Raw genomic sequence first — 27,914 nt, forward strand, 5'->3', positions numbered from 1 at the left:
GCTGAATGTCTAACTGGTACTGATCCTGTAAGTGTCAAAGAGGATTAGCCCAGTGAGTGACTGCCACGTATTGAGAGGTGATCCTGTCCCCTCCCAGGTGGTCCAGGAGAAACAATATAAATCCTGAGAAGAGAAAGGGAAATCACAGCTTCAAAGACATAATGGCTGCTAGCAAGAGGCCACTCTCCAGGGTAACAGCGCCATCTGCTGGACGCAGGCACCGAGTACATACTTTTTCGAAGGGGCAGCTATTAACCTACCACTAAGTTCTTGCTGACATTAAGCGCCTGACCCATGAAGGCCTTAGGACTCTTTGGACTGGCATTGCCACTTTGCAGTGGGTCAACTTGGAATCTCTGGATAACAAGGGAAGGGCTCCACAAGCCTCGCTGGTCAAATGGAAATGGTATATTCAAGAGGATAGCCAGCCCGGCCCTAGCGGCATCTTGATTTTACGTGAAGAGATGCCAGCACTCTCTTTGGGAGAAACTATCTCCCACTCCGCTACCTAAAGCAAAGCCGCTGGCTCAGTGGGGCGTGTGATTCACAGAGGTTCTTCTCAATGCCTGTGCCTGGTTCACTGACCATGAGGCCACTTTAAAAGCTGATGGTGTCCATTGGGCAGCAGCCGTCATCCAGCCCCAGGGACAACTCTGGAAGGCCAGAGCTCTGGACTGCAGAAATGGTTGATCAGCCCAATGGGCTGAATTGAAAGCCATCACTCTTGCCTTAGACAGTACTCCTAAGAAACAGACAAGTTACATTTTTATTGCCTCTTGGGCTTTTGCCACTAGCCTAGCCATCTGGGGTACCACATGTAAAACTATATACTGAGAAATTTTAAAAACTCCTCTTCGGAGTCAAGAACTGTGGGAAAAAGTCATGGCTGCCTGCCGATGGGACAATCTGGCTCACTCACGTAGATGCCTATCGTAAGGGGCAGTATTCTGGTAAGACTGACCGGAATCAAGCTGCTCATCAAGCCTGCTCCACCCAGACTACTGCCACTGCCACCTGAATTCATCAACGCCCCAGGCACAGAAACCCATCTACCATGGTAGACGGGGCACAAAGTAAAGGACTGTATGTTCTGAAGCAGAAGCCATCACTGCATTGTGGTGACTTGTGACACCTCCAAAAGCTGGCCTGTTCGCCTTGCAGTAAAGGAAGCCACATTACACAGGGCACTGACCCTGCCCACTCCAAGGAAATTGACCATATTAGGACTTTGTTTCCCTCTCCAGTCTATCAGTGATGCCTCACTGCTGCTGACACTTTTTCTGGTTACGGTGTTGACGATGTTGTTCCAGTCCAATGATCTGACTCTAGATGCACCACTGTGGCCCTTGAAACTAAACTATGTCATGTTTTTGGCTTTCCAAACCATCTAGTCTGACAACGGTGTAACTTTTTCTGCAATGACCACCCAAGAGTGGGCCAATAGTCAAGGTCTTTGATGACATTCCACACTCCCTGCCATCCACAGGCATGTGATATTCTCAAGCCCTAAACAGTCGTCTCAAAAAGATTTCTACTTCCCTCACCTCCTCCTGGCTCACACACTTTAGTAAAGCAGTTTGATCACCTAATGTAGCCATCATCAGAAAGGGTTCATCTCCTCTTGGCCACCAACTGCGTCATGATCAGGACAAAAGGAGTAGAGAGTTATATAACGTATCTTGAAAATTTGAGATTCTTCCCCAACCATTCCTGGGTATGATTTGTCTTTCTTTCCCCTAACAGCAACTCCAGATCAGCCTGGGCAGAGTGGAGGGGGTGTCCCATGGGATTCAAACTTAATTCTCCTTCAGTCACCTAGATTTTGTTGTTGGAGTGACACGGTCCTGGAGCATAAAGATAATGATCACTTGGTTGAGTACACAGCTTGTCAAGTCCCCCTACAGTGGCTCACACGGGCCAATGTGGGAGACATAATGAGTCTCTGTCAATTTTCTAACAACGCCTTTGGTAAAGAGGTCTGGATGTAGAGGATAACTGGGGAAAAGGTGAAGTTACAGCTACTAGAGTGGGACATACTGATTATATGACAATGGAAGGAAAGAAACAACCCTGGCACCTGGGAAGGGAACATCTTAGACTCCTGGAAATGTAAAGAAAAGGGAAACATGGTCTCTTTGTCCCTTAGGCCCAGCACCCAGCCTGGCAAAACATTCATATCATACAAATAAGTGACAGCCCTAGCTGGCAATCTGATGGCAGTCTGTCATCCCACTACGAAATCAGAAAAACTCATGTAGACATGGCCAGTCTTGAACTGTTCGGATTTGCCTGATGCCATCAACACCAGCTCCCAAACATGGACCTCCCTCATGTGTGCGCAAACACACAGACCAGCACAACCTTCTGTCGGTCTGGACTGATAGAAACACTTCTCCTGACACCTTAGGGGCCTTAGGTTATGCCTTCAATAGCAATTGAAGCTGCAACTACTCAGTGATACTCACTGCCTAAGTGGCTTAACCAAACCACTGTAATGGTGATCTAAGTCAAATCTGATGGTGATCCAAATGGAATTTAACAAAAGTTCCTGAACTGGAGTGACCTGCACCTCTTCAGGTAATAGGCTAGGAGGGGAAGAAGGGGCCATGGAATGTCTTTCCATTGGGCATGGGAGTTGCTTTTTTTTTAACGAAGGGACTTGTAATTATTAGCAATGACACCAAAGATCACAGGTCAGTCTGAACACCTGTGCACAGATCATAATGGATAAGAGACTGGGCTTAGACTACATTCTAGCTGTCTTAAGACTTACTGGTCCTCCCCACACCCACGCACAGGCAATTATTCACAGGCGGCTGAATCCAGAACCCTGGATGGCATGGTTGAGGTTAACACCACAAGTTGGCCTCATCCCACTGCTATGAGTCCCATTGAGTGTAGCCTTAATTAAATGCTGTATGAGACAAATTGAATAGGTTTGGCTCCTGCGTCTGTCAGTCAGCTTAATCAGAGTAGCCAAAAGAGTTGCATATTCATGTGAAAATTTGCTAGAAGTCAAGACAGTGTAGGATCCAGGGGTGAGACTGTTGGGAGAGACAGTCCTCTGTGAGTCTCTTGCACTTTCAAGCATGTTGCTGGGTGGGGCAGGAATGCAAGGCCCTGACTGCACTTCACCTGAGCCACTTCTCAGAGTTGTGTTTGCAACAAGCAACTTTGAGAGATGAGGTAATGTCTCTCCAGGACAAAGAGTAAGCTTGCTTACTGCTTAATGTAAAACAGAGATTCCCCAAGCTTGTTGTTCCCTAGCTGCAAGGCTACCCACTGTGTACGCACTCATCCACGTAAGCCCACAGTGCCACCCTGTGCAACCTGGAGGGCACTGGGAACTGAATCCAATATGCTGATGCTCATCCTGCTTCCTGTGCCATGAGTAATAAGTCCTTTGTCTCTGGCCTCCAAGTCTCATGTCTTCTGCCAGGACTCACGAAACAGTATCAAGCTAATTTATTAACTTCCAAGTAGGAGAACCCTCCGTGGGTTTGTTAGCTTGCTTGCTTGAGTTTTGGTCAAGAAGTTCCATTTCTAACATCCCCTACACTAACCTTCTCCTCAGTAATACTAAGAAAACATGGTATCACTTGTTGGCCTAACAAATTACCCATTATCAGATTGTATAAAACTTTTCCTCCTTCCAGCTGGAAAATTTTAAGCTTAGCTAATGAAATTTGACTCTTGAAACTGAGTCCTACAAAACAAAAACTTTAAGAAAATAAGTCTCTCCTCACAGGATGACTCCAGACCCGCTTCCTGGGACTCTTGTCACCATCCTTGGACACACAAGTTGTCCCTGCTCCCGAGAACGAGGGTACCCAGTTAGGAATTTGTTCCCTCCACTGATGCCTGGAAATCCTGCAGATTAGGAACTCAGAGCTTAGGAATATCTGTACTAAGAATTTCCAATTCTCGTTGGAAAGTTCAAAGCATCTTTAAAAGACACAATTTGAGAACCAGGTGAGACACTGCAGCATAACCTGCAAGACATTAGGTCTGCTTCCTCAGGTCCTGAGGAATCCCACTGCCACCCACCACAGCAAAAAGATTCCTCTCAGAGACCACCTGGCCAGAGGCAGCCACCAGAAACCTCAGTTTCCCCTCCAGTGCGGCCCCGCCCCTCCTCCTGTGAATCCCGCCCCCTCCGTGCCCCCGGGCCAATCAGAGGGCACGTCCCCTTCCTCCCGGTTGCCATGGCGCCCGCGGAGTTCCTCCTGTCACTCACCAGATGTGCTGCGGCTCGTCCAGACGGTGGAAGCGGGTGGCGAAGGACAGCAGCGTCACCAGGGCCAGCAGGGCCCACCGGCCGGCCGCCTCGAAGTGCCGCGAGCCCGGAGCAGGCCGTTTGTGGCTCCGCGCTGCAGCCTCGACGGCCACGTCCGGACTTACGGCCCTAGCAGCCTGGGACCCACAGCGGCCCCTCCGGGCACGCAGCTCCGACCCTGCCAGGCCCCCGCCCACCGCCGGCGGCATCCTTCCCCTCCTGAGGATCGCCCTCCGGCCCGCAGGCACGCTGGGTCTTCCGAGCTGCCCCGTCAAGAAGTCACAAAGGGGCAGCTCGGGGTGCCCTGGGAAATGTAGTTCCCGGCGCCGGCAGCGGGGCGCGGGGCCCCGGCCTCTGGGCTGGGCGCGGAGCGCCGTCGCCGCTAGGAAGCGGCTAGTGGCGCAGAGCATGACGGGCTGCGAGGGCCCGGGCGCCGGGGAAAAACGGGGGAAAACGGGCTCAAGGAACTGCAACTCCCAGCAGCGCCGGGAGTGGGGGCGTGGCGGCAGGGCGGGGCGGGCTAAACGAGAGCTCAAACATCATTCTCGTCCAGCCCCTCGCTTTACCCAGACGAACGCCTAGGTTCTGACGTGTCGGGTCTCACTGGGCCTCGATCGTCGACAAGTCGGAGAGTCCCAGGGGCGAAGTTGCCTGGCCTGGAAGTGCGAGATGCAAGCGGGGAAGGTCTGTGCCACGCATCCAGGGAGAGGGGCGCTATTTAGAAACCCTGAGAAACCCTGGGGGGTGGGGTCAAAGGTGAGCCGCTCGGCGCTGCCCACAATTCCGACGACTCCCAGGATGCTGTGCGCCGCGTCGGCCCCCGCTTCCCCCAACCCCGCGCCTGCGCGCTTCGTGTGGGCGCCGGCAGGCCAGGGGAAAGTGCGTCCGAGGCGGTGCGCCCTCGTGGGGCGTGCTGGGCGGGCTGCAGTTGCAGAACCTCGCGCATCGCCTACCTCTCCGAAGCCCTCTGCTAGGGCTTCCAAAGGTCCGCCCTCGCTTCCCTCTTCCGCAAAGCCCTGCGTGCTCCTTTCCCAGCCGGCGGGCCCAACAGGTCCTAACAGTCAACGGACGGTCTTCTAGGGTCGTTTGCATTTTAAGAGAGCACCAGGGCCGAGGGGAGGCAGTGCTGCTTTAAATCATCACAGTCACCCGGGCAGCTTTCTGGGCCCGCCTCGAAGCCGCTGTATCAGTCACTGGAGCGGGGGCCCGAGAATCTGCATGTTTAATAAGCGCCCCAGATGAGTCTTATTAAAGTTTGAGGACTGCTGTTGTAGCTCCAAGGAAGGTGGCAGGCACATCAGGTAGGATATAGCATCACTTTAGTAATGGATAGTCCTCCCACTCCCAGATGGGATTTTAGGAATCCTCTAAAAGCATGTGTTTAAAAATAAAATCTGCTAGAGTGGTCAGAATCCATATTTGAATTGGAAAGCAAATTCCTTCAGGAGTGGTGATGAGACTGATACTTGGACTTAAAATTTAGTTCTACAACTGCAAAAAGGAATGTGGCATGGCTCAGATGGTTATCGTCAGTAAGAGAAAGAGCAGAAACTGCCCTCCATCATGTCTCCTGATGGCCCATAAGGAGGAAACTTGAGGGCAGTGGCATGTGTGACTCTGTGGTCACTCTTAGTACAGGTCAAAGGTGTAACATTTAGTATTTAGATAAAGCATTTCTTCAAGGATTCTAAGCTAATACCTGGCTCTTCAGTGGTCCCAACCCTCACTACCAGTCCCCGTCTCTTGGACCCAGCAGCTCCTCCAGCCTGACCAGGTAAGGAAAGGGATGCACCTCCCAATAGGGCACATCCAATTGTGGCCACCCAACTCCTCCCCTTCCAAGGACACCTACTGCCTGTCACCTGCCCTCCATGCCAGGACCATCTTCATTTTTCCCACAAAAGTACAGACTGGAACACCCAGGCTCGGGAACCAACTTGAGAGGGCCCAGGTTCCCACTCATGCCCTTGCCCTTGCCCGCCTAGAAGACAGAGTTGGTAGTTCAGGGATGGTGAAAGCAGAGTCAGATAGCAGCTTGGTGTGGCAGGGGTGCAGAAGGGAGAGGGAACTGTGGTGAAATGTCTGTAGTCAGAGGGATGGTAGACAGGGTTGATCTAAGAAATTCCACTGAGTTCTCCCTCATCCATCTGGATACAAATGTGTCTGCCAGAAGATTCGTGAGTGCTAATTACTGGTAACTCTGTCCTTGGTCCTGCTTTGAAATGATGGTTTACCCAAGAAGCACCAGAGAAATTAACTTTGAGTCCCTTATACTTTAGAGGAGAGGTCAGACACTCAGCTGCCTCAGGGGCCTCAAGGTAATAAAAATGAGAGAAATGGGCCAGGTGGGGGCCCTGGCAGATCAGAGAACGCCTGCCCTGACTGAAGGCGGCCCTTAATCAGCTCTGATCAATTGTTGCTACTCAGGAACCGGAGTCCACTGTCTCCAGATTTTTTTAAAGAAAAAACAGACAACAGGATTTGTATAGAAAACATCCTGATTTTTTAATGTTGGCAACTAACTGAAACATTATTAAATACAGTGTAAACCAAACAGAACACTGGGTTGCCAGCTTGTGACCTCAGCTTTGGAGTCAATGGGCATATCCTCCAGCTATTTTTATGAGACCAGCTGAGAGCTTGGAGGACTGGTGGGTGGTGAATTGAAAGAGATGAGTACCAAAGCTTCAAAAACAGAATTCCTGGTCTTTCTGCCACTGCTGGAAGGAATTAACCTATCATTTTAGGGCAACCCTTTATTTTACAGATGAGGGAGCCAAAGACTAGAGAAGGCAGGGATTGGTCCAAGGTCGTGCAGAGCTAGTTCCTGCGCTGGGACCAGACCCCTGGACTGCCAGCTCCCAGCCCACTGCACCACCTGAACTACTGCTTCAAAACCAGGCCACCCTGTCTGCCCAGGACGCCAAACCTGGCTCCACTAGGAGCATAAAATAACTTCCCACAAATTGGAAAGAGATCCCCTGTCTCCAGAGTCAAAGGTCCCCTCATGCCTGTCTAGCCCCAGCTTCCCCATTGGCTCATGGGATCCGCCTTCAGGGTTCCGCCCCCTGCCCTGCAGCTGGGTGAGAGGAAACATTCCCTGAGAGGCCGAGGGTCACCACAGCACCATGACCGAGTCTGGCAAGGTAAGGAAGGCACTTGCACATTGGCTGCCCCATTCGGGGTCCCTCAGACCTCAGGAATGCATGATGGCAGTTTGGAGCCGAGGGGCTCCACATGACTCCCAGGCCTCTGACCCGGAGAGCTCTGAGTCTGGCCTGAGTTGCCTGGATGCAGGCCTGAGAAAGTAGGCCTGGCGTGATGGGAAGAAACAACACTGGCTTGGAACCCCTTGTCTGGGGGCAGTTGCCTCCTCTCCTTGGGCTCCTGGGGCTGAACACCCACCAAGCATGGGTTAACATGCGTCCTCGTCCTCTCTCTCCTCAGCCTATCCTCTATTCCTATTTCCGAAGCTCCTGCTCATGGAGAGTTCGAATTGGTAAGAGCTGTACCTCCTCCAAGAGCCTACGTGGGGAGGGAGCCCCGGGTGAAAAGCTGGCCCGGGACAGAAGGAGGGCCCTGCCAGACAGGGCAGCACCCCAGCAACCAGCACCCCAGTCTCCTGGAGCCCTCAGCCCTGAATCATACCTGCTCCTAGGAAATCTAACAGGGCAGGGGGAGTGGGGGGCGCAGGAAGGGAGGGTGGTTTTTCTCTTGGGCCCACTGCCTCTCTCACATTCTCTCCAAACCCCCTTAGCAACCAGATTAAAGCAGGCTCACAAACTCCACAGGTCCCTGGTAACTGGAGGGAACAGCTGGCCTCCCTCGGTTCTTATCTTATTTGATCTGGTCAATTAAACAGAACTGGCCAGTGTTAATCCCAGAGGCTTTGGGGAAGCAGAAATGGGGCCCTCTGGTTTCGTCCTAGTTTGATCCCTCCCTCCCTCGGCTTCGCCCAGCCCTTGGCAAAGGTCATAGTCCTAGCAGCTCCACCTGAGGGGGAACTCTGCTTGCGTGTGCATAGTTCCATTTAAACCTCAACAACCCTAGGAGGGCAGTAATAGTACAATGTCCCTGTTGTACAGATGAGGAAACTGAGGCATAAGGAGGTTAAATAACTTGCCCAAGATTATGCAGCTAGTAAGAGGCAGAGCTGGAGTTTGAACCAGCTAATCTGGCTCCAGAGTCCATGGTCTTAACTACTACATCATGCTGCCTGTCAGATAAGGAAACTGAGGCACCAAGGTTCATGAAGTTACTTACCCAAGGCCACACAGCTAGCAAATGCATGTAAGGAAATTCGAACCCAGGCAGCACGCTTCTAGGAGCCTGGCGCTAACTGGGAAGCCATCCTCCATGACCCTCCCCCATCCCACAGTCACTTGCTCTTTGCTGGAATCAGTGGGCAAGAGCACTTGGGTGCCAGAGGACACGCTGTTCCAAGAAGATGCCTTCCCTGGGCCCAGAGCCTCTGCCCTGGCTGGGCCAGGAGCCTGAGCAGCATGAGCACTATTTCTGTAGGGCCTCCGTGCATTGGCCTCTGCCGCTTGGCCCCGTCCACTTTCACTCTCCAGAGTGGAGCTGACCAGCACTGAGGAGGAGCCCCGTGTCCCCCAGGCTCTCTTTAGACTGTGACACATCTCGTCCTCCTCCCCTCTCTCCTTTGCCCTTGCCTGAGACCGCCATCACTATATTTTAATGCACAAGTGTGCATGCATACACACTCGCTCTTCTCCACTAGGGTTGACTGCGCATTTCTACTCCCACCTTGCCAGGGGAAGACCTCAAAGGGGATGGAGGGGACATCTGGTCACTGAGAATCACAGCAAATGCTCTGAGACTACCAAAGGGGCCTCATGCCCAGCTTGGAATCTAGTAAACAGCTCTGAGAACAGAGAAAATGGATTAGAAAGGGATTCTTCTCTAAACAGAAAGAGTGTAAGCTGCCTGTGCACGCCCTGTATGGTCACTTGAGCACCTTCCCTTGGCCCTTAGATGCCTTCATGGGGGAACAAGTGCATGTCTCCAAGCCCTGCTCACCACTGTTTAAGGCCCTGGAGGGGGCAGAGGTGAACAGGACACTTCCCTGCCATCCTCAAGGAGCCCACGGTGTGCCAAAAAGCACACCTTTATGGCACCACCCAGGGGCATGAGAGCCCCACTGGGGGTATGGAGAGTAAGGTTCTAAGGGTTCAGGGGCATGAGAGGTAGAGCATCCTGGACCTGGGGTAGGGCAGCGGGCGGCGACAAGGGAAGCTGGAGAGAAGGGGATAGGGCCGAGGCAGGCCTTGGCCACCCAGCAGTGTGCAGAAAGAAGCCTCCCTCTGCAGCCTCCTGTCGCCCTGGGAAGTTCAGCGAGAGGCTGACCCCCGACCCTGCTGTCTGTGGTCTCTCCTAGCTCTGGCCTTGAAAAGCATTGACTATGAAACGATACCCATCAACCTCATAAAGGATGGGGGACAACAGGTAAAGAGGCCACTTCCAGGTCACAGTGTGGGAGTTAGAGACCTTGGAGAGGGATCTGGCTGGGGGCTGCAGACTTCTGCCCAGAGAGGTGAACCTGCTGGCTCTCCCTTTGGGACAGGGTGGCTGGCTGTGCAGCAAGAGGAGCCATGGGAAAGGCCCAGGTTCCAAGCTCCGTACCACACCTGGCCTCTCAGTGCCTGAGCCCAGGAGGGTGGGTGACGAGTGGGTCCTTGCCCCATCCTGGGCCCTCTGGATGCACCTTGATGGCCACAGTGTGAGATAAAGGGAAAAGACATAGCCAGGGCATTGGGATGAAGCCTGTAGCTCAGCAGCCCCTGATTGGCCTACTGCATGGATCCCCCAGGTATCCCCCTGGGCCTAGGAGCCAGGGCCTTCCCCAGGGCAGGGAGGTGCAGGTGGGCAAGAGGCCTGGGGTCTTCCTGCTTGCCTGGTCTGTTTTAGCCAACTCAGGCCAGGCTGCTGAGCCCACCAGAGGCTTGTCTCCACAGTTCTCTGAGGAATTCCAGAAACTGAATCCCATGAAGCAGGTGCCGGCCCTCAAGATTGATGGGACCATCATTGGCCAGTCAGTGAGTGCAGGGCCTGGGAGACCCTCGTGAGAACGGTGCCCTTAACGAGAGGACCTCCCAGCCTTCCTTGCCTGTGTCTGGGGCCTAGCACTTAGTAGGGGCATGATAAACATTTGTCAGAGGGAGCGAAGGCGGGAGGGAGAGAGGGTTGATTGTTTTGGGAAGTGAAGAAAATGAGCAGATGGGGAACCAAGTACTGCAGGACAGGGGTCCAGAAAGGGCTCAGCTCCCTGGGGAGCCTCTTGGCTTCACAGGCCCCAGCTGAGGAGGGCGAGGAGGAGGAGGAGTTTGCTGGCCCTGTCCCCGCCGGTCCAGGGGTCCCGGGCCCTCTCCGTGCCTCACTGCTCCCCTCTGGACAGCTGGCCATCATTGAGTACCTGGAGGAGACTCGGCCCACTCCGCGACTCCTGCCTCAGGACCCAAAGAAGAGGGCCCACGTGCGCATGATTTCCGACCTCATCGCCAGCGGCATCCAGCCTCTGCAGGTGTGGTGCTTGTGCACTTGCACACCTCTCACACTCCTTTCCCCTCACACGCTCTTACCTTCAGATACTCGCCTCATGACTGTGGAGAGCCCACAGCGAGGTGCCCAGCTTGGGGGTGGGGGTGGCCACAGACGGGGATTCTCAGGGTCTTAGATCTAGACCACGTGGCAGAGGGGGCGAGGGATCCCAGAAATCATCTACTCCACTGGGTCCCCAGCTGCATTCTCAGAAGCCCCGGGTTTCCAAGGACGTATCCAGAGATGGTCAAGGTGGGAAAGGGCCAGGTGGCAGGGAGAGGCTGAGCAGCATGGGGCCAGGCCTCCCGCCTTTAGCCAGAGCAGCCTCCCTTTCATCTGTTCTGTATCAGAGATTTGGATTCTCACAAGACTTTATTTTACTTTATTTTTTTGCTCCCCAAAGCCCCAGTGCATGGTTGTATATCCTAGCTGTAAGTCGTTCTAGTTCTTGTATGTGAGGTGCCGCGACAGCATAGCAGCTGACAGATAGGTGGCGTGGTTCCACGACCAGGAAGCGAACCCGGGCCGCCAAAGTGGTGAGAGTGCCGAACTTTAACCACTAGACCATCAGGGCTGGCTCAAGATTTTGTTTTTTAAAAAATAAGTAATAAAACAATTCAGCTCTGCTAACCCCTGATTTTGCAAATATGGAAATAGCCCCAGAAAGGTGGAGTGACTTTGCAGAGTCACCCAGCTAAGTAGTGGCAGGGCAAGGACCAGAGCCCAGGACTCCTGACTGTGCACTTGTGCCCCCCACCCCCATGTCACTTTATCTTTTTCAACAAAGGAGGTTGGAGCAGACAGACATCCCCATTTTACAGATGAGGAAAGTGAAGCCCAGAAATGAAATGGCTCCAGGGGTGCAAGGATGAACCAGAGTCCAAATCTCTTGAAAGCCAGTCCTATGTGCCTGCCCCATCCCACCCCTTGTCCTTTATCACACTCCCTCTCCCCACAAGAGACCTTGTAAGGGAGAAGGCTTGGATGCAAGGGATAGGCCTTGAGTTGTGGCACACCCGTCACAGCCAAGGCAGCATCCTGTGCCCCGACCCTTGTACGTCTCTGCCAGAGTCACAGGCTTCCAGACCACAGGGACCACTGGGGCAGCCTGAGATCACCAACCTCAGGGCCCTGATAGGAGGAAGCTGGCTCACAGAGCTCAGGGTGGGACAGGTGCACAGCCAGGGACACATCGGAACTGAGCTCCCCTGAGGGGCTTGGCTGCGCTGGCAGGCTCAGCCTGGCCCCCAAAGCCAATCACAGGTTTTCCTTGGGCTGCACAGAACCTGTCTGTCCTGAAGGAAGTGGGACAGGAGAACCAGCTGACCTGGGCCCAGGAGGCCATCAATTTTGGCTTTAATGGTGAGTCCTTACTCCGGCGAGCTGCCCCAGGGTAGCCTTTTAGAGAAATGGCCCCCAAGTCCAGGGCCTGGGACATGTGAAACAGCCTCCCAGGCTCTTTGGTCCTGAGAGAGGCATGGATGAGGGAATGGGGACAGGGCTGAGGAGGCAGTGGGCTGGGCGGCATCCGAACCTGGCCTTAACCTCTAGCACTTCCAGGAGCTCAGTACCTGAGGCCCACAGCCCTTGGGAGCTGGATGGCCTGATGTCTGCCTCACTGCCCACTCCAGCCAGGAAACCAAGGCCAGCCAAGTGCCAGCCCATCGGTGTAAGAGCTGCTGCCTTGGCCAGTGGCATGTCTTGTCCCCTCTGGGGGAGGGGATGGCAGCTGGGCTTGAGGAGCCCAGGGAGACATCATCTTGTCCCCATGTCCCTACAACTCTTCAGATCTGGCTGTCACATTCCCTCCAGCACACGTGCCCCAGCCAGTCACTTAGATAGCCACCCATTTCATAACTATGGAGGGTAAGGCCCAGAAAAGCAGATCTTCCTTCTCTGTGCCCAGAGTAAGATTATTCCTGTGGCTTCCCCACAGCTCTGGAGCAGATCCTGCAGACCACAGCGGGGAAGTACTGTGTGGGAAATGAGGTAAGCCCCCCCAGGCCTGCCCATGGCAGCTCTGCCCTCCTGCCAACCTCAGGCTGCCAGTCTCTTCCACTTAGACTCAGCCATCTCCCTCTAACCCAGGGTAGGCGCTGCTCAGAGAGCTTCCTGAGGAGGCATCTGCAGGTGGGGTGGGGGCTTCCAAGACCCAAGGTTATCCTCTCTTTGCCGAGCAGAAGTTAGCTCATGGGGAGCTCCTCATGAGGAAGTGAGTTTCTCATTCCTGGAAGTATTCAAGCTGAACACCTCATCTCTGAGATGAAGAGGTGGTCCAGGCATCAGATAAGGGATTATATTAGACGATGTCTCTGTTCCCTCTCATTTCTGAGATTCTAGGCGTCAGGTATGCTTGACTCCTATATGCTAAGGCCTTGGTCCTATATGAATTCTGGTTCCAAGGCCCCCCACCCCCCACCCTGAGGCACTGGTCCCTTCTGGGAGCCCTCACTAAGGGCCTGTGATAGCAGTTTTTAACAAGCACTATTGAACTCTCGCTGGCTACCCAGAGTTGGTTGTCCAGGCAACGAGCCAGGTCTGGGAGAAGGGCATCAGTTCTCGGGACAGACCCAGACAAGGCCGGGCTGGGGTTGGTGGGGGGGTGGGACGTGGATGGATGGAAGAGCCAGAAGCATATGGGAACGTCAGGGGCTGGCACCCCAGTACTGTGACCAGTGGACACACCTAGCCCAGTCTGAGTCGAGTGCACACCATGATGCAGATCCACCCAACCCTCTTTCAGGTGTCCATGGCTGATCTGTGCTTAGTGCCTCAGGTGGCAAATGCTGAAAGGTAAGAGAGGACCCCACCACCCTCCCTCTTCCTCTTGGCTCCTCCCCTCAAAATGCCCAGCCTCCTCCCAAGTCAGGCCCCGACTTCCACTATTGAGGTAGCATCTCATGCAGGGACTCTCCCCAAGTGGCCAAGGAGCCCCCTGTGCCAGGCCACCCCGGCCACTTTGACCTGGAAGAGACAGGGCAGAAATCAGTGGAATGCCCCCTACCATGCCCAGCACAGCCCAGGTGATCCCGCATAGCCCTTTCTCCTAGGAGGAGGCAGCTCACCTGGTGGTTACCCCTAGAAAAAACCACCCCAAAAGCCTGCTGTCCCCAGATGCAGTATGTCTGCCCCACATGAGCTCTACCTCTGCTTTCCTCCATCAGCCCTTCAGTAAGACATGAATGAGAACCTCTCTGTGGAAGGCATCGCACCAGGCACCATTAGGCATATGGAAATGTATGACACATTCTCTGTCCCTGGGAAGCTTATGACATAGTGGAGAAATAATCTGTATATATAAACGCCCAGCAGTATGCCATATATGTAGCAGGTTGTCATTAAATAGCCATTGCTTGGAATGGGAACAGGAGCTAACAGAGATGCCAGATGATACTGCACAAGACCTACCCAACCCCAGAGAGCTGCCTGGGAAGAAGGCTACCCCGCCTGACAGGGCTGGGACCTCATCCAGCCCTGCCCCTGTGCTTGCCTCGCCACCCACAGGGCACTCTCCCTGTGCCCCTGCAGACCTTGGCTTACATGGGTGTTTCTCTGCCATAGGTTCAAGGTGGATCTCACTCCCTACCCTACCATCAGCCGCATCAACAAGTCGCTGCTAGCCTTGGAGGCCTTCCAAGTGTCTCACCCCTGCCGGCAGCCGGATACACCCCCTGAGCTGAGAGCCTAGCCTCAAACCGTGCCCCACTGGTGCAGGAACAGGGAGGGGGTGCAGGAGCAGAAGTTGGCTGGGCTGAACAGGCCTGGAAATGAATGAGCCATAACTGGAATGGCAGGAGACTTTAACTCCTAGCCCTTGAACTTGAACTCTAGCCCTGGATCTGCCTTCTTACTGAACCTCTTTCTGCCTCAGTCCCTTCATCTGTCAAATGCAGGCATGGTGTGGTGGGAGGATGCTGGGAGAGAGGTAGGCAGGAACATTACCTACTATCTATGTCATGCAATCATGAAGATGAAGCGAGAATATAGACTAAAATGCCTGACAAGTTCACCAGAGCGCCATAAGGAAGTCTGTGCGCCTCTTCCCATCCTCTCTACTCTATCTGACTCCAAAGAATGCCCACACTGAAATTTGATAATTTACTAAAGCCAAGTCTGTTCAGTTAAGGCTGAGCTGAGCTGGGTTCCGGAAGATTCCTTGCTGGAATCCTCCTGTCTCTGGACTGGGACAGGAAGTCAGCCAGCCACTTGCCCACCCTGTGGTAGGCCTGGCCCCTGGGACCTATAAGGGCAAAGAAGAGAAATAAGCCCAAAAGCCTGCCTGAGAGGATCAGACAAGATCCAGAACAGAACAGATAGAAGCAGCAGGAAAGAAAGCATTTTGTGACCAGCTAAGTTCCCCGGGCTAGGAATGGTACCATTGTTAAGTGTTCCACTGCAGCACTGAGAAGGAAGTCGGCTCTCAACCCAGTCTTTCATCTTCAGGGGCAGCATTCTCTGGACCAGTCCCAGGATTAGGCACTTAGGGTAAATCCTGTTGTGAGTGGTCCTGGAAACTGGAGGCAGACTCCTCCGAGAGCAGTGTGAACAGCTACTGACCAGGCTAACTCAGGAGACCAATAAGATAACAGTCTACCTTGGGTTCCCATGCCTGGCAGTATTCACCCAGAACCAGGATCACCTCTTGGCAGAAATACTGTAGGGAGATTGGGATCCCTTCTGGGAGTGAAACAAGATGACCCTTACGTCCCATATGTAAGATTTCATTCCCCCTGCCTGGCTGAGGTTTAAACGGGGAGTTAAGGTAGATGTGTCTGGTTCAAATGGAAGCCGCCTTTCTCAGCCACGAGTCCCTTTTCTTCAGCCCCATCCCAGAGCACCTAGTTCTTCCCTCTCTTCCTGGGCTCCTTTGTGGTCTCTCCTCTCTTAGATGACCTGGGTTCCAGACTCTACAATGGTCAAAGTGGGCCACTCCTGTTCCCAGGGCAAGCTTGCCCAGGCAGAAGCACAGGAAGGTAGATGAGACAGCGATGAGAGAGACTCACTGGTACCTCCTGTCCTGCCCTGCTGCCATCTGGACCCTTTCTCTCACTTGCCTGGCTAGATAAGCCTCACCTGGGCTCTCTTCAAGAAGGCTTTACTTGAGATGAGGCTAATCTGCTCAGCCCGGGGATCAGGAACTGTCACCTGATTTTGACATTTGAAACAAGGTGATTAAAGCTCCTGTGGATTTTAAAGACAGAATGAACTCTGGGGAAAGGAGGGCGGCCCCACGCCTCAGGCCATGCTCCAACTCTCCCAAGCAGTGTGCCTCCCTGGCCCTGGAGAGATGGCAGAATCAGCGAAGAGCAGCAGGCCAGCCTCAGAGGCTAGGCTTGGCCAGATGGGGTGCTGCTGCTGCCACTTTCCTGGGATTAAGGAAGCAGCTGGCTCTGCCTCTCACCAGCAGGTGCCTTTGGGAGCGCAAATAATCTGAAATAATTTCCGTCACTGCTGAGGTTACCACGCCCCGCCCCCTCCCTCTTCCCAGTCTCATCTCCAGGCAACAGAGAAAGAAGCCCAAGAGACTTCTGGGAAGTGAGAGAACTAGAAAGAATCCACAACTAGGACAAAGTACAGAAACAGAGACAACCTGAGACCACTCCCCCCTGCCCTGAATAATTCTAGAGAGAACTAGGTATAATGAGGGGCTGAAGTGTGACTTTTCCCGGAAGAAGAAAATCTGGTGGCTCTCCTACTCCAGCTAGTAATGGACTTACCACTTCCCTCCCTTCAGGCCTCCAGCATGCAGTGAGCCCTCCCAGGGGATTCCCACGGGCTGGGAGCTGGGCTGTGTGGCTGTGTGATGGGGAATATGGCACACATGGCTCCTGCTCTTACTGAGCGTATGTCCCTCCACTTACTCCTGAAAATTTAATGGCCAGCTCTAATTCTACCACTCAATAAGTCTGTTGCCTATCTCTCTGTCTGAGCCAAGATGACTTCTCAGAGTTGACATACTTCAACTCAGGTCTCCTAAGCAGTAGCAAAATATTAACCTGTTTAACCTGGGGCTCCATCAGCCAGCCTAAAACTCCTGGCAAAAGCTTAATGGATTTTAAGGAAATCAAAATCAGTTAAAGAGGATCCCTCATTGAATGCACAAAACTCATTTTACATATTTTCCCCATACGTCTCATAGTTCTCATAGTTCAGGTCCTTTGGTTAAACAGGAGTTTTCTATGTCAAATGAAACATGAAAATCAACCCTGGGTGTATGGGAAGGGTAGAGAACAAATGCTCTGGCTTTTCCTGTGTTCAGCAGAGATCCTTGGAGTCGGTGACATTTCTGAGGTCCTCCTTTCTCATCTGGTTTTCCCCAAACGCAGACAAACTTGTCCTTCCCCACGATAAGAGAAGTGTGTCTAAGCCAAAGAAACCCTCCAGGCTCCTCTGAGGTGTCTCACCTGGAAAGTGCTGGGTTCTTGCACTTTCCCCACACTGATTACCTGTACCACCCAGGGGAAGAAACTGACTAAACCTTTGTGGTTCTCAGCTGCACTGGCTTTAGGAGGTCAACAGTCCATCTGGTCTCATGATGTTTTTGTGAAGGAGATTATTGTATTTTAAAGCTAGAACCTAAGCCGTGGGAGCTCTCCAAAGTCTACAGCAACACAAGCTCATCTCAAAGCCAGGGCTGGGGACCATCTTTGCCACCTTCCTCACTGAGAACCAAGGAGAGAACCAACCCAGAACCACCTCTGCTCTCAAGGGCCTGCAACAACTTTCCTGGTATCTCCTTGTGAGCTTCAGGGACTGAGGCTGGGAGGAAGTGAGGGGAACTGGGGAGACGGAAATGGGAGAGCTTCAGAGAGAAGGCAGGCCCAGGGGAGCCACCAGCTCATGATCAACTGAGGGATGGAAAAGGAGTGCATGGGGGAGGAGGGGACAATGGGATGAGTAGCGGTTGGGGCCTCACTGAATGACCACAGCTGACGAGAGAGCAGCCTGTCTGGTTTGTGGGCCTGCAGTTCTGAGTCAGAGTGAGGCTATCATGTTTCTAGCCCTGCGACCTCCCTGGAGTCCTGATCAACATGGGGAGCTGCCCTGCTGTTCAGGAACGTGGAGACCTGAGATTTTGCCGGCTTCAGCTCCTCCCCATAGGGAACCATCCTCCAGAGCCCTGGGACTGGCTACAAGGGAGAGAGGAGAACCCTCTTCTCTACTCCCAGAGGAACCTAGTTGTGCTCTAGAGAGTAAGAGAATGCAGCATTTCCCTTTCATGAGAGCAGAGTTCCCTCAAGCTCCTGTAGGGCTGCACTCCCGACCCACTGTTATCCCAGTACCAAGCGAGGTGACTAGCCTTGCTCCACAAGTGCATGTTAAATTGAAAGATATCCTTCCTGTACAACCTTGGCTGGCTAACCTCCCCCCACCCAGAATGTCTCTCTGTTCTTTCAGGGGCCCTAGAAAGTCATGAAGGAGCAAATATTTCCCCAAGTGCAGAGACTTTCCTCTAGAGGTCAGTCCAGATGGCTCCAAGGCTTAGCAATAATTAAGCTTCTCTAAAGGGTTTTGAAAACTTCCCCTTCTGCAGCTCCCTCATCTGCAAAAAAATTCTTATTTTCAGGGGCCAGTTATAGCTCTCAATCCAAGACCATCACCTGCTTAGGGGATATTTTCCAGTAGGGGCTTCTCTCTAAAGGCCAAGTGAGTGGTAAAAGTCAAGTCCTTCATTTCCACATCAGTCGTCAGGTCTGTGAAGAACAATCAGCAGACGCCTGATCCTGGTAAGCGAGAGGCTACAGCGAGGCCTTCCCACAGTGGGAGTGGCCTGATACTGGGATTTAGATGCGGAGAGTCTTCTAACTCAGTGGAAGTAGCAAGTCTTGGCAAATACTTCAGAAGGATGAAAGAAGGAAGGAGGTGATGCCAAGAAATAGTTGAGAAAAAGCAAAATAGATAATAGGATTTTGTTCCAAAGCAATTTTACATATGCATTAAGGAAAGTAAACTTATTAGACAAGCAGATGCATACACACATCCACAAAGTAAGTACTCATTTTATTGGCTCCTCCTAACTTTTAAACATAACTTATTTAGTTCTTGGTTCCAAGATCACTAGCAGGCATTGCTCTACTTTGGGAGAAAACCCTGAAGTAAGATGGCTGCTGAGTTTCAGCCAGAACTACATGAGTGAAGAGCATCAGGCTGAATAGCAAGAGCTGCAGAGTCTGGGCTGCCCTATATCATCCTGAACTATGTCAGGGTCAATGACAAGACACATATGAGTGCTTTCAAAAGTTAAATCATCTTCAGTATGCTGTGTGTTAGCAGTGACATACTACCTTCAGCATACCCAAATGTAACTCATTACAGATCCCTAGCTACATGGAGCCTGCCTGGGCTTTTTACTGCTGGTTGTGGTACAGTTTAGTAGGCAGATTATATTCATTTAACTCACAATTATTTCAAATCTTTCCTCCTTATACGTCAGCCTCTAAAATGTGTTGCCAAGGAAAGCAGAGAAAAATCTACTAGGCTCATCTTAGAACCACAGATATCGCTCAAGAAAATATAAACAGCACCCCCTCCCTGCTCAGATGTGAGGCCTTCTCATTCCGTAACAGACTCTAGGGATGTACAGAGGCAGTATTTTAAGAGATGTCAAAGATCTCTAATGGTGTCATTTTTGTAAATGAAAATAGGCTGAATTAATATCACCCAGACTGTCTTAATGATTACCTTGGTGTCCAAAGTACTGGAACCAAATTTGAGCAGAGTAAGTAAGTTCATTGGAAAATGAACATCACTGGGGACCAAATACTGACAAAACTCGATAATGTTCTATTTAGTAATCATCACTCTAAACCCAATTTTTCTGCTTTTGGGCCAAACCCAGCTCCTAGTTCATAATACTCTGCCATAAATTTAAATGCACATGAAAGATCTATCATTAATCTTATTCCAAATTTTTTCTTAATTGTTAATTTTTATAATCTTAATAGATTATAAAATAATTCACATAGATTTATAGAATACCTTTCCTCCTAAAATGCAGAGGAGAGATGAATAAAAAATTTTTAATGTAAACCAGGTTCATTAAGATACAATTCAAATGTTTCAGGTGCATAGTGAAAAAGTTTATTTATGATAGATTTCAAAACTCGGAAGAGAAGACAAAGAATGCACAAAAGCATCACAAAACTGTTACATAATATAAAAACACAAGAACAGAACTATTTAAAGAACCATAGCTCAGGATTATCTGTGTATCACAGTAACACATTCAGTGCCACAGGGTGGTAAAATATATTTTAAAGGCAAAACCACTCAGCAGGACATAAGGATTAAATAACATTTGGTACAGAGCTCTTAACTTAGAAATCATAGGAGATGTTGACAGCATTTCTCATGATGGGGGACATGTAAAACAAGTTGACTGTAATAAATGAGTGGCTGGGATACTTTTGTATTTTAAAGAAAAGACTGTGATATTCCCTTCTGGACCCATTTTTGTAATGTCTGCATCAGTGCATGATATAGTCCAATAAGGAAAGGCCTTTGTGGTTGTCAGTTGTTTAAACATTTACCAAGAAAACATGATTATCTTTCAGTCAACTGATAGATCTCAGTGCATGGCACCAAAGCAGGCCTTTCAGAAATGTAAGTAAATGGCATAAAGTAGTTTAGGGAATCTTCAAGCACCTCCCTCTATTCCAATTATCCAAAAGTCTGGCTTTCTTATAATCCATTGCTTTGATTACAAAGCAGCTTTCTTCTGGGAATTTCAAAACACTTCCCATTATTAAGGGAAAATGGGTACATCAGAGTCATGGGTCACAAAATTGCTTTCTCCAGACTTTATCTGCTCTTGAATATGGCTAAATGAAAATAATTCAACTTATTAAATGAAAACAAATTCATTTATGGGACAATAATCTCAGAAAGGGATCTTACTAGAGTATTTAATATGGAATTTCTTAGTAAAATGTACTGCTTAGGACATAAGAGAAGGAATGAAGATAATGTTTTCCAGATGATTCTTGGCCTGAACCTAAACACCAACAACAACAACCAATAACAAGGAACATTTTTACACAGAGGTATTTCAAACCTGAGTGAGGAAGAGAATTCAGGAAGAGAGCTCCTTAAATTGACTGTAAGTTAAGGGCTCTTCTGTAATCCCATATACTAGAATACTTCAAACTAAAACTTTAGGATTAATCATGACCCTATATCAGAACTTTCAGCAAATGTACTTTGTCCCCCAGAAGTCATTTCACATATATTATTTTACCCCTAGATAAGCCAAAACCACCTGCTTAAAGTGACAGAAAACTGGAATTTAATAAAGAAGACTGTCTCTCTAGATTTCTGGGGCACCTTTTCTTCATCTCTTAGATTGAAGAAAAGCCATGAAATTAACTCTAGTCAACACGCCTGGGGACTGAAAGAAATCAAAGCACATATACTAGAAATCTGATCATGAGTTCAAACCAGTGACCAGAACCACAAATACTTTCAAAGCCAGCGCCTTGCCTTTGGACTTAGTTTTTGAGAAAATGACTATTTGTGAATGAACCCCACTATGGGGGCTTTAGGCAATTGGGTTTTCCTAGCTTAGTGACAAGAGATTTAAACAGGAGGGGTGTATGTGGCTTTCGCGGTTCAGACAGGGACAATGCAACACTTCAGATGGAGAAGTGATTTCTCAAATCCGGCGACACAACACTTAGCAAAGTTTTTCTCACACTTTAGGTCCCAAATCCTGCCCAGCCTCATAATCTAAATAACTGGATCAATGTTAAAGGAGTGCCCACAGGTGCTGGACAGGTTAGACAAAGCAAAGGGGTGCCACTGACCATCACCGGGCACCAACTGAGCCAAAGCAGTTCCCGCCTGGGTGCCTCCCCCCATTCCCCGAAAAGAGGCCACCAGGAACCAGCTCTTGGGGGGTTCTCCAGAGAACGCTAAGGAGCTGCAAACTCACAATGAAACTGCACTTACAGCCAGTGACAGACTATAGTGCCCAGAGATGGACGGCTTGCTCTGTTTATTACTCAACTCAATTAATTTGTTGTCCTCATCCGTACAGCACTGTCACATCCTCTTCACTCATTTGGTAAGGTTACCAAGAGTTCCAATTGCACGGTAATACACGAGTCACTCAGCTATCCCAACATGAAACTGTAAATCATAATCCCTGCCCTGCTCTACTTCCAACCAAGGTTGATTGCCTTATCTACTCAACTCACACTATTATTTAATTCTGGTTAATCAGGTAACCAGAGGCCCTGGAGACCATGCTGCCAGGGCTAAACAATACCACAATTAAGACATCAGAGAAATGAGGGAGCCTAGTCCATCTCTCAGCTGTGTGGATAGGATCCCAAGTAGGTGAAGACTGGGACTTCGGCCATATGGATACTTGCAATATACTGGGGTGGTGGAAAGCACCCAGCTTGTGATTGGTTTTAGGCACCCATTCCCTACACACGATGACTTGCTCTCTTGTTAATACATCCCTTAACAAGTTACCCCTTGCAACGACAACAACAAAAAAGAAATGACCTTTTTATCAGACAGAAACTCACTTTCTAACTCTTTTCAATCACTGAGATTATATTGGGATGGTGCTCTTCCCTTTTCTAGCAGATTCAGGTTTCTAGGAGTTCTACACTTTTGGCCAAGTGGAAAGAGACTAGTTAAAGAGGCGGATGTGGACCTTTTAGACCCAGGAGAAATTCTAAATGGAAGCTCTAAAAGAGAGAACACGCTGTGTCATTTGCTTCCATTTCCTGCTGTGTGTATGACCATCCCACACAGATTAAAGAAGATGGTGATTCCTACACCCCACAGGGAGGTCAGCCTACAGGGAGCACAGCTTGTTCACAAACATACTCTTGTGGCTTGAGGCTCTTCTGTGATGTTGGTCAAAATTAACCTATTTCATCCCTTTCCTGGCCATAGTCATAACCAACCAAGGCTACAGTGACACAACTGGAACTCCTCCCAGCCTCTTTCTGATCTCACCATCTTTTTTCTTGGCACCAGACTTGTAAATTCCAGAGAATATAGAGATGAAATCAATGCTCAGGTCAGGATTACACTTAGCAGAGGAGACCTACTCAAAAATACCCCTAAAGTCGACCCTGTTGGAAAAGACAGCAAAGTGGGTTTGGGGTTTCTCAGACAAGCACAATGAGAACCAGTGAGGCTTCTGGCTTAAAGAACAATTCCAACTAATGAAATGCAAATGAAATAACTAAACGAAATCAGGATATGAGAAAAATTCCAGGATACATTTGATAGCTTTTCTCTCTTCCCCTCATTTTATTCTGTTTTCATTCCTTACTATCAATTTAAAAAGGCAGTTCTCAAGCTTCATGTTCTCATGTTTCACTCATGCCGCTTCCTCTAAAACAATTGTCTTTTATGTAAATATTAGGGTCACGCAACTCTGTACCTTAGACCCATATACTCTGGGGGTAAAAGGCAACCTTTTGCAAAAAAGTCGTCTTAAAAAATAAATATCAAAATACAGACTGTAGGTTTGGGTTTCACCTAACTCTTTCAAAGAGGGACTGAGTAGGGCTCATCAAAAACATACAAACTTGGGGCCGGTCCCATGGCCTAGTGGTTAGGTTTGGCGTACTCTGCTTCAGTGGCCCAGGTTCAGTTCCTAGGCACAAACCTACACCACTCGTTGGCAACCATGCTGTGGCAGCGATCCACATACAAAACAGAGGAAGACTGGCAACAGATGTTAGCTCAGGGAAAATCCTCCTCAGCAAAAAAGAAAAAAAGACATACAGACTCAGATCTTTCTATAAATGATAAGTTTTACAATAATATTCAATCCCAGCGATTAATACAATACAGAGAGCTTTCAGATTTAACTCTTCCATATACATATTATAAGGGACAATATATACTTTTTAAAAGTCTGAGATTTTCTTTACTAAATAACAGATAAAAATACTTTTAAAGTGCATGAATCAATGAAGAAAAGAATAACTAAGAATGGCCTAATTTCAAGTTGCTACTTACTTCTATTATAAAGCTACATATTGTCTGAGGATTGAGTTTTAATTTCAGAGTCCTGAGGATGTGTCATAAAGCAACAGAGACTGTAGTCCTTCCAGAGCAGCTTCACAATTACCCTCACGCTGACATGCCAGTTAAAGAAGAAAACAGCAAAAATTATGGCCTGAGGCGGGAGGAAACACAGCATGAGTTTTGAAAGATGGAGACCAAGAAACCTTTCTATGAGGACCACCTCCCAGATAATACACATTGAATGAAACAAGTCTGCTAAAACCCAGGGGCTCTCTGACACAGGACGCCTGATGTCTGTGCACAGAACATACGCTAATTTGCCCCCTGTGAAAGGCAAGAGAATTGTGGAATCATCTTTGTTTAAAAATTAGCAGTTTAGCATTATAAAATCGATGTGCTAGGTATACCTAAGGGTGTTTACTATAGACTTCTACTGTTTGCTGAAAATTTTTCATAATAAAATGTTGGAAAAAAATTAACACTTTAAACATGTCTTCCTTTCTAAAAGCCCCATCTCCAGCAAAAAGTAGCAAAACTAAAGAAATTGAAGGAATTTAAGAGCTCAGCCACTCTGTGTAGAGAACTCTAGTCTCTCTCCCACTATGATGCGCTTTCTTTCAATTGTACGTTCATGTTTATTTGTGCTCTAGAGAACAGGGTGGGGTGAAAGCAAGTGATTTTCATCTTGCTATCTGGCTCTATAAACTTGGACTGGGAGAGACTAAGGAAATGACTACCTCTTAGGATCTGCTGGGCTGGGATATTCTCAGTATATTATTACTTGTGCTTCAGTAAATAATAGTTTATCCCTAAAGTTCAGTAATTATAGAAATTTATTATGAGAATAGCGAATGAATTAGACGGTGAAAATATCTTAGCTATTTTGTGCTAATTGAACAAAGAAACCCTGATTGTTAGTGAACACCAGTACAGAATGAAATGTAACGATGTCCAAGACTTCAAAAGTGACCAGACAATAAGGGGCACACAGAGGCCATGGGACCAAGTCCCTCAGGCTTCCCTGATGCAACAGAACTAAGATTCCAAAGAAAATAAGTACAGAGAATCTCATGGCAAAAATAAACAATAAGTGTTATCCCACGGAGCTTGCTGTGGCCTGTGAGCTCCTTTTTAAGAGAAAGTCAGAAGTTAATAAACAGAAAAATTAAGCAAGGCTTTAGCTAACTGGAGAACAGCTCAGTAGAAAATTCTTTTATAAAGATTCATTCAATTAGCTAAGGCAGGATTCAACTTCAGTGGTGAAAGAGTGGTCACTCAGCTGTCTGACGGGATGACACGCAAGTTTGCTTTTTACCGCCCAAATAGACAATCGCTAAAATAATTTCTAATTTTTTCCAAGGTATATAAATTTTGGCCAGTGTAATCCTCTATAAAATGCACTCAAATATAAAACAATGGATGTACGATGCTGCTCAGAGCAGGGGGATGCTATGACCATCCACAACATCCTATCCTACTCGAGGCTTTGCACCCAGGGGAACGGAAGGTGCAGGCCATATTGCCCTTTGTTCGTGACAGAGATGCTACTGCAGACCTACTGGAGGAGCCCTGCTCTGTGAGTTCCTGCTCATAGAGGGAGGAAAGCCTTGGTGTGAGGCACCCACACGAGGGAGGAATGAGACAAAGGAAACCTCATGAAGAAGGTGACACCTCAGAGTAGGCAAAGGACTTTGAAATCCTGGAATCACAGGATATCTCTGATGGGCTAGTCAGTTCCTCCACACTCAATCCTGGGAGAATGGGCGGCTTTCCTCACAACCTAGAATTCCTCATGGGGAATGCAGGGGTAGTTTGGGACGATCCATCTCAGAAGGGGCAGACTCTCCCAAAGCATCACAGGACTGACCTGCGGGAATGGAACATGATCACTTCCCAACTTCGCCTAAAATCATCATGTTTAACTCCACAGAAGAGGTGGTCTCAATGGCTCAGAGCAGATGGAAGCCTTCCGAGAAACAGATGGAAAGTGTTCCAAAGGCAAAATGAAATGTGCTAAAAAAATAAATAAAGTAATAAATAAATCTAATTATTCCTCAAAATTCTACGGCAGTAACAGACTTGACACAGGGAATAAGAAACAAGGAGGTACAGACAACCACAGTGGTCCCTTCTCTGCCTCCCCATCTGCCTGAGACCCCCGACCCTGCGGCTCTGGTGACCACTGGCTGCAGCACCCTGTGGCCCTCTGGGCTTCAGGGTGAATGGAGTGGGAAAGGCCATCACCAGGGAAATGCAAGCTTTGGCCTGGCAAAGAAGAAATCCAACCAGCAGCAACAGTGCCGCTTCATTATTACCTTTCTGAAGAGACGCTGCACACCTGAAGCTTTACGCCCTCAATGCAAGAAACCCAAATCCAGAAGCTGTGGAAGTCTAATTGGTTCCAAAGCAAATTTCTAAATAACCCTCTAACTCTAAAGACAAAAAAAAGTGGTGGGGAATCTAGAGTGTTGTTTTTGGGTTTTTTTTTAACCTTCCATCTCTTTGATTATACAAAAAAACAATTTTGTAACACTGGACTTTCAAAGATGTGAGTTCTGAGATCAAGCCAGCACCTAATTTCCACCCTTTCCCCGTCAACCACCAGTGCCCTGGTCAGGGACACTAGCTCTTGAAGCAGGAAGTGATGGAGGCAGTTTTTCTTCCCAGAAGATCTTAGACCACATGGATCATCACTTTAGCTTGCACAGAAGTTCTTGCTGTAATGGCAAAGACAGACTTAGGAAGGGGAGGAGAGGAGGCAAAGAGGCAGAGTCGAACCATCGGGACTGATAACACCCCTCCAAAGGCAGTGAGGGCTCCCAGCCTGTGCTAGAGACCACGAAGAACCGGCAGGCGGGAATATGGCAGTGGTGAGAGACTGGACAGAGCTGCCTCCGTCCAAGAGACTGGGTTCCTTCATGGACAATGTGCTTTTCCCTCTTCTAGCACTTCTGAAAAGCGAAGAGAGTGGGCGCCACTAAACGCGTCTGCAATAAAGGCACCGGGGGAGGAGGGAGCAGCCATTCGAATAATACACCTTGTACCAAAACAAACTTATTTTTAAAAGACAACACTCGACTTCCTTTTAGGCTCTTGCCTTATGGGTTCCTTCGGAGAGGGATTTTGCTGGAGTCTGAAGCAAGAAGAGCATGAGTGAGGGACCACAGAACAGGGGTACTACACCACCGCCCGCAGAAGCCAAGAAGGGGGAAAAGCTACATGGGGGCGACAGTCAGGCATGCCAGGCAGGGCGTGAGGGTCAGGAGCCTCACACTTAACTTTTAGCTCTCGCCTATCCAAAACAAGAGGCCCCAGCTGGCAGCCTGCTCGAGCCCACAACGCCCACCTGCCTCCCGTCCCAGCCAGCCTTCAGCTCGTGTAGTAGATGTGGAAGTAGAGAGTCTTGTTGCGCAGCAGGGAGTAGGAGTTGTCAAACTTGAGCAGGTAGATGCCCTCACCGGGGTAGTCGTGGCTGCCAGCCTGCACGTCTCGGTGGCTGTCCCGCCGGTACACAGGCATGACTTCCCCATAGCGACCTCGCAGGGAGCTCCTGGAGCCTCTCTCCACATCTCCAACTGGGACAGGGTCTGCGTGAGCAAAATGGCAGAATGTCTCAATATGAGTTGAGAGACTGAATAAGTCCTACCGGAAGGTCAGAGGATGAACCAGGTGACCTAGCGGCTTTCGCCAAGGAGGGATGCTATTGCCCTCCTACAGGAATTGGAAATGGCTGGTGGCCTTTTTGGCCATCACAGTGACTAATGGGTGATATTGGCATTTGGTGCCCAAGGGTCCAGGACAGCTAAACACCTGGATAGTACCTGCTCAACAAAGAAGCATGGCACCCCAAATGCCAATGACGTCTCCACTGAGAGACAAGGACTTCGACTTACAGAGCCTCGCCAGCTCCAGAAGTATCAACATTTCCAAGGAGAAAAAGATATTGAGAAAGTACAATTCTGACATCCTTTCATTCAACAGTGGGAAGAACCAGCTAATGGAGGCAGGAAATGGAGACATGCTGCACAGAGTGACCTAGAACTTTCACTTGGCCTCCTGAAGAGCAGCAAATAAGATCTGA

General features: G+C 49.5%; 3 protein-coding genes across 6 annotated transcripts in view; 1 reads left to right on the forward strand and 2 right to left on the reverse strand.

The window, feature by feature from the left end:
• POMT2 (protein O-mannosyltransferase 2) overlaps positions 1-4,797 on the reverse strand; it is a 41,177-nt gene extending 36,380 nt beyond the window's left edge. Inside the window, exon 1 of the mRNA XM_046647109.1 lies at positions 4,238-4,797. Within this exon, the coding sequence (XP_046503065.1) occupies positions 4,238-4,686 (449 nt within the window). The 5' untranslated portion in view covers positions 4,687-4,797. The remainder of the gene's footprint in view (positions 1-4,237) is intronic.
• Positions 4,798-4,809: 12 nt separating this feature from the next.
• GSTZ1 (glutathione S-transferase zeta 1) lies at positions 4,810-14,843 on the forward strand. 2 transcript variants are annotated; one of them, XM_046647121.1, is made up of 9 exons: positions 4,810-4,960; positions 7,724-7,775; positions 9,675-9,742; positions 10,252-10,332; positions 10,692-10,817; positions 12,118-12,196; positions 12,771-12,823; positions 13,578-13,627; positions 14,396-14,843. In XM_046647121.1, the coding sequence occupies exons 1-9, from the start codon at positions 4,946-4,948 to the stop codon at positions 14,520-14,522; spliced, it is 651 nt and encodes a 216-aa protein (XP_046503077.1). In that variant the 5' UTR covers positions 4,810-4,945; the 3' UTR covers positions 14,523-14,843. The 2 variants fall into 2 exon arrangements, with proteins under 2 accessions (XP_046503077.1, XP_046503076.1); XM_046647120.1 differs by lacking the exon at positions 4,810-4,960 and adding an exon at positions 7,352-7,422.
• Positions 14,844-14,981: 138 nt separating this feature from the next.
• Positions 14,982-27,914, reverse strand: part of TMED8 (transmembrane p24 trafficking protein family member 8) — a 46,498-nt gene continuing 33,565 nt past the window's right edge. Inside the window, exons 6-7 of one of the 3 annotated variants that reach the window (XM_046647117.1) lie at positions 27,292-27,420; positions 14,982-25,846 (exon numbers count right to left, since the gene is read on the reverse strand). In XM_046647117.1, coding sequence (XP_046503073.1) covers positions 25,752-25,846; positions 27,292-27,420 — 224 coding nt within the window. In that variant the 3' untranslated portion in view covers positions 14,982-25,751. Of the gene's footprint in view, positions 25,847-26,075; positions 27,421-27,914 lie in introns of those variants that run through there. The other 2 variants (XM_046647119.1, XM_046647118.1) reach the window with 2 other exon arrangements.

This window comes from Equus quagga, chromosome 20, assembly GCF_021613505.1.
Source record: "Equus quagga isolate Etosha38 chromosome 20, UCLA_HA_Equagga_1.0, whole genome shotgun sequence".
NCBI lineage: Eukaryota > Metazoa > Chordata > Mammalia > Perissodactyla > Equidae > Equus > Equus quagga.

What these genes read in the sequence shown, in the direction of transcription:
- GSTZ1 (XM_046647120.1), top strand. An exon ending in GGACCATCATTGGCCAGTCA is followed by an intron (nt 10,333 to 10,691) that starts GTGAGTGCAGGG and finishes CCCTCTGGACAG; the next exon opens with CTGGCCATCATTGAGTACCT. An exon ending in AGTACTGTGTGGGAAATGAG is followed by an intron (nt 12,824 to 13,577) that starts GTAAGCCCCCCC and finishes ACCCTCTTTCAG; the next exon opens with GTGTCCATGGCTGATCTGTG.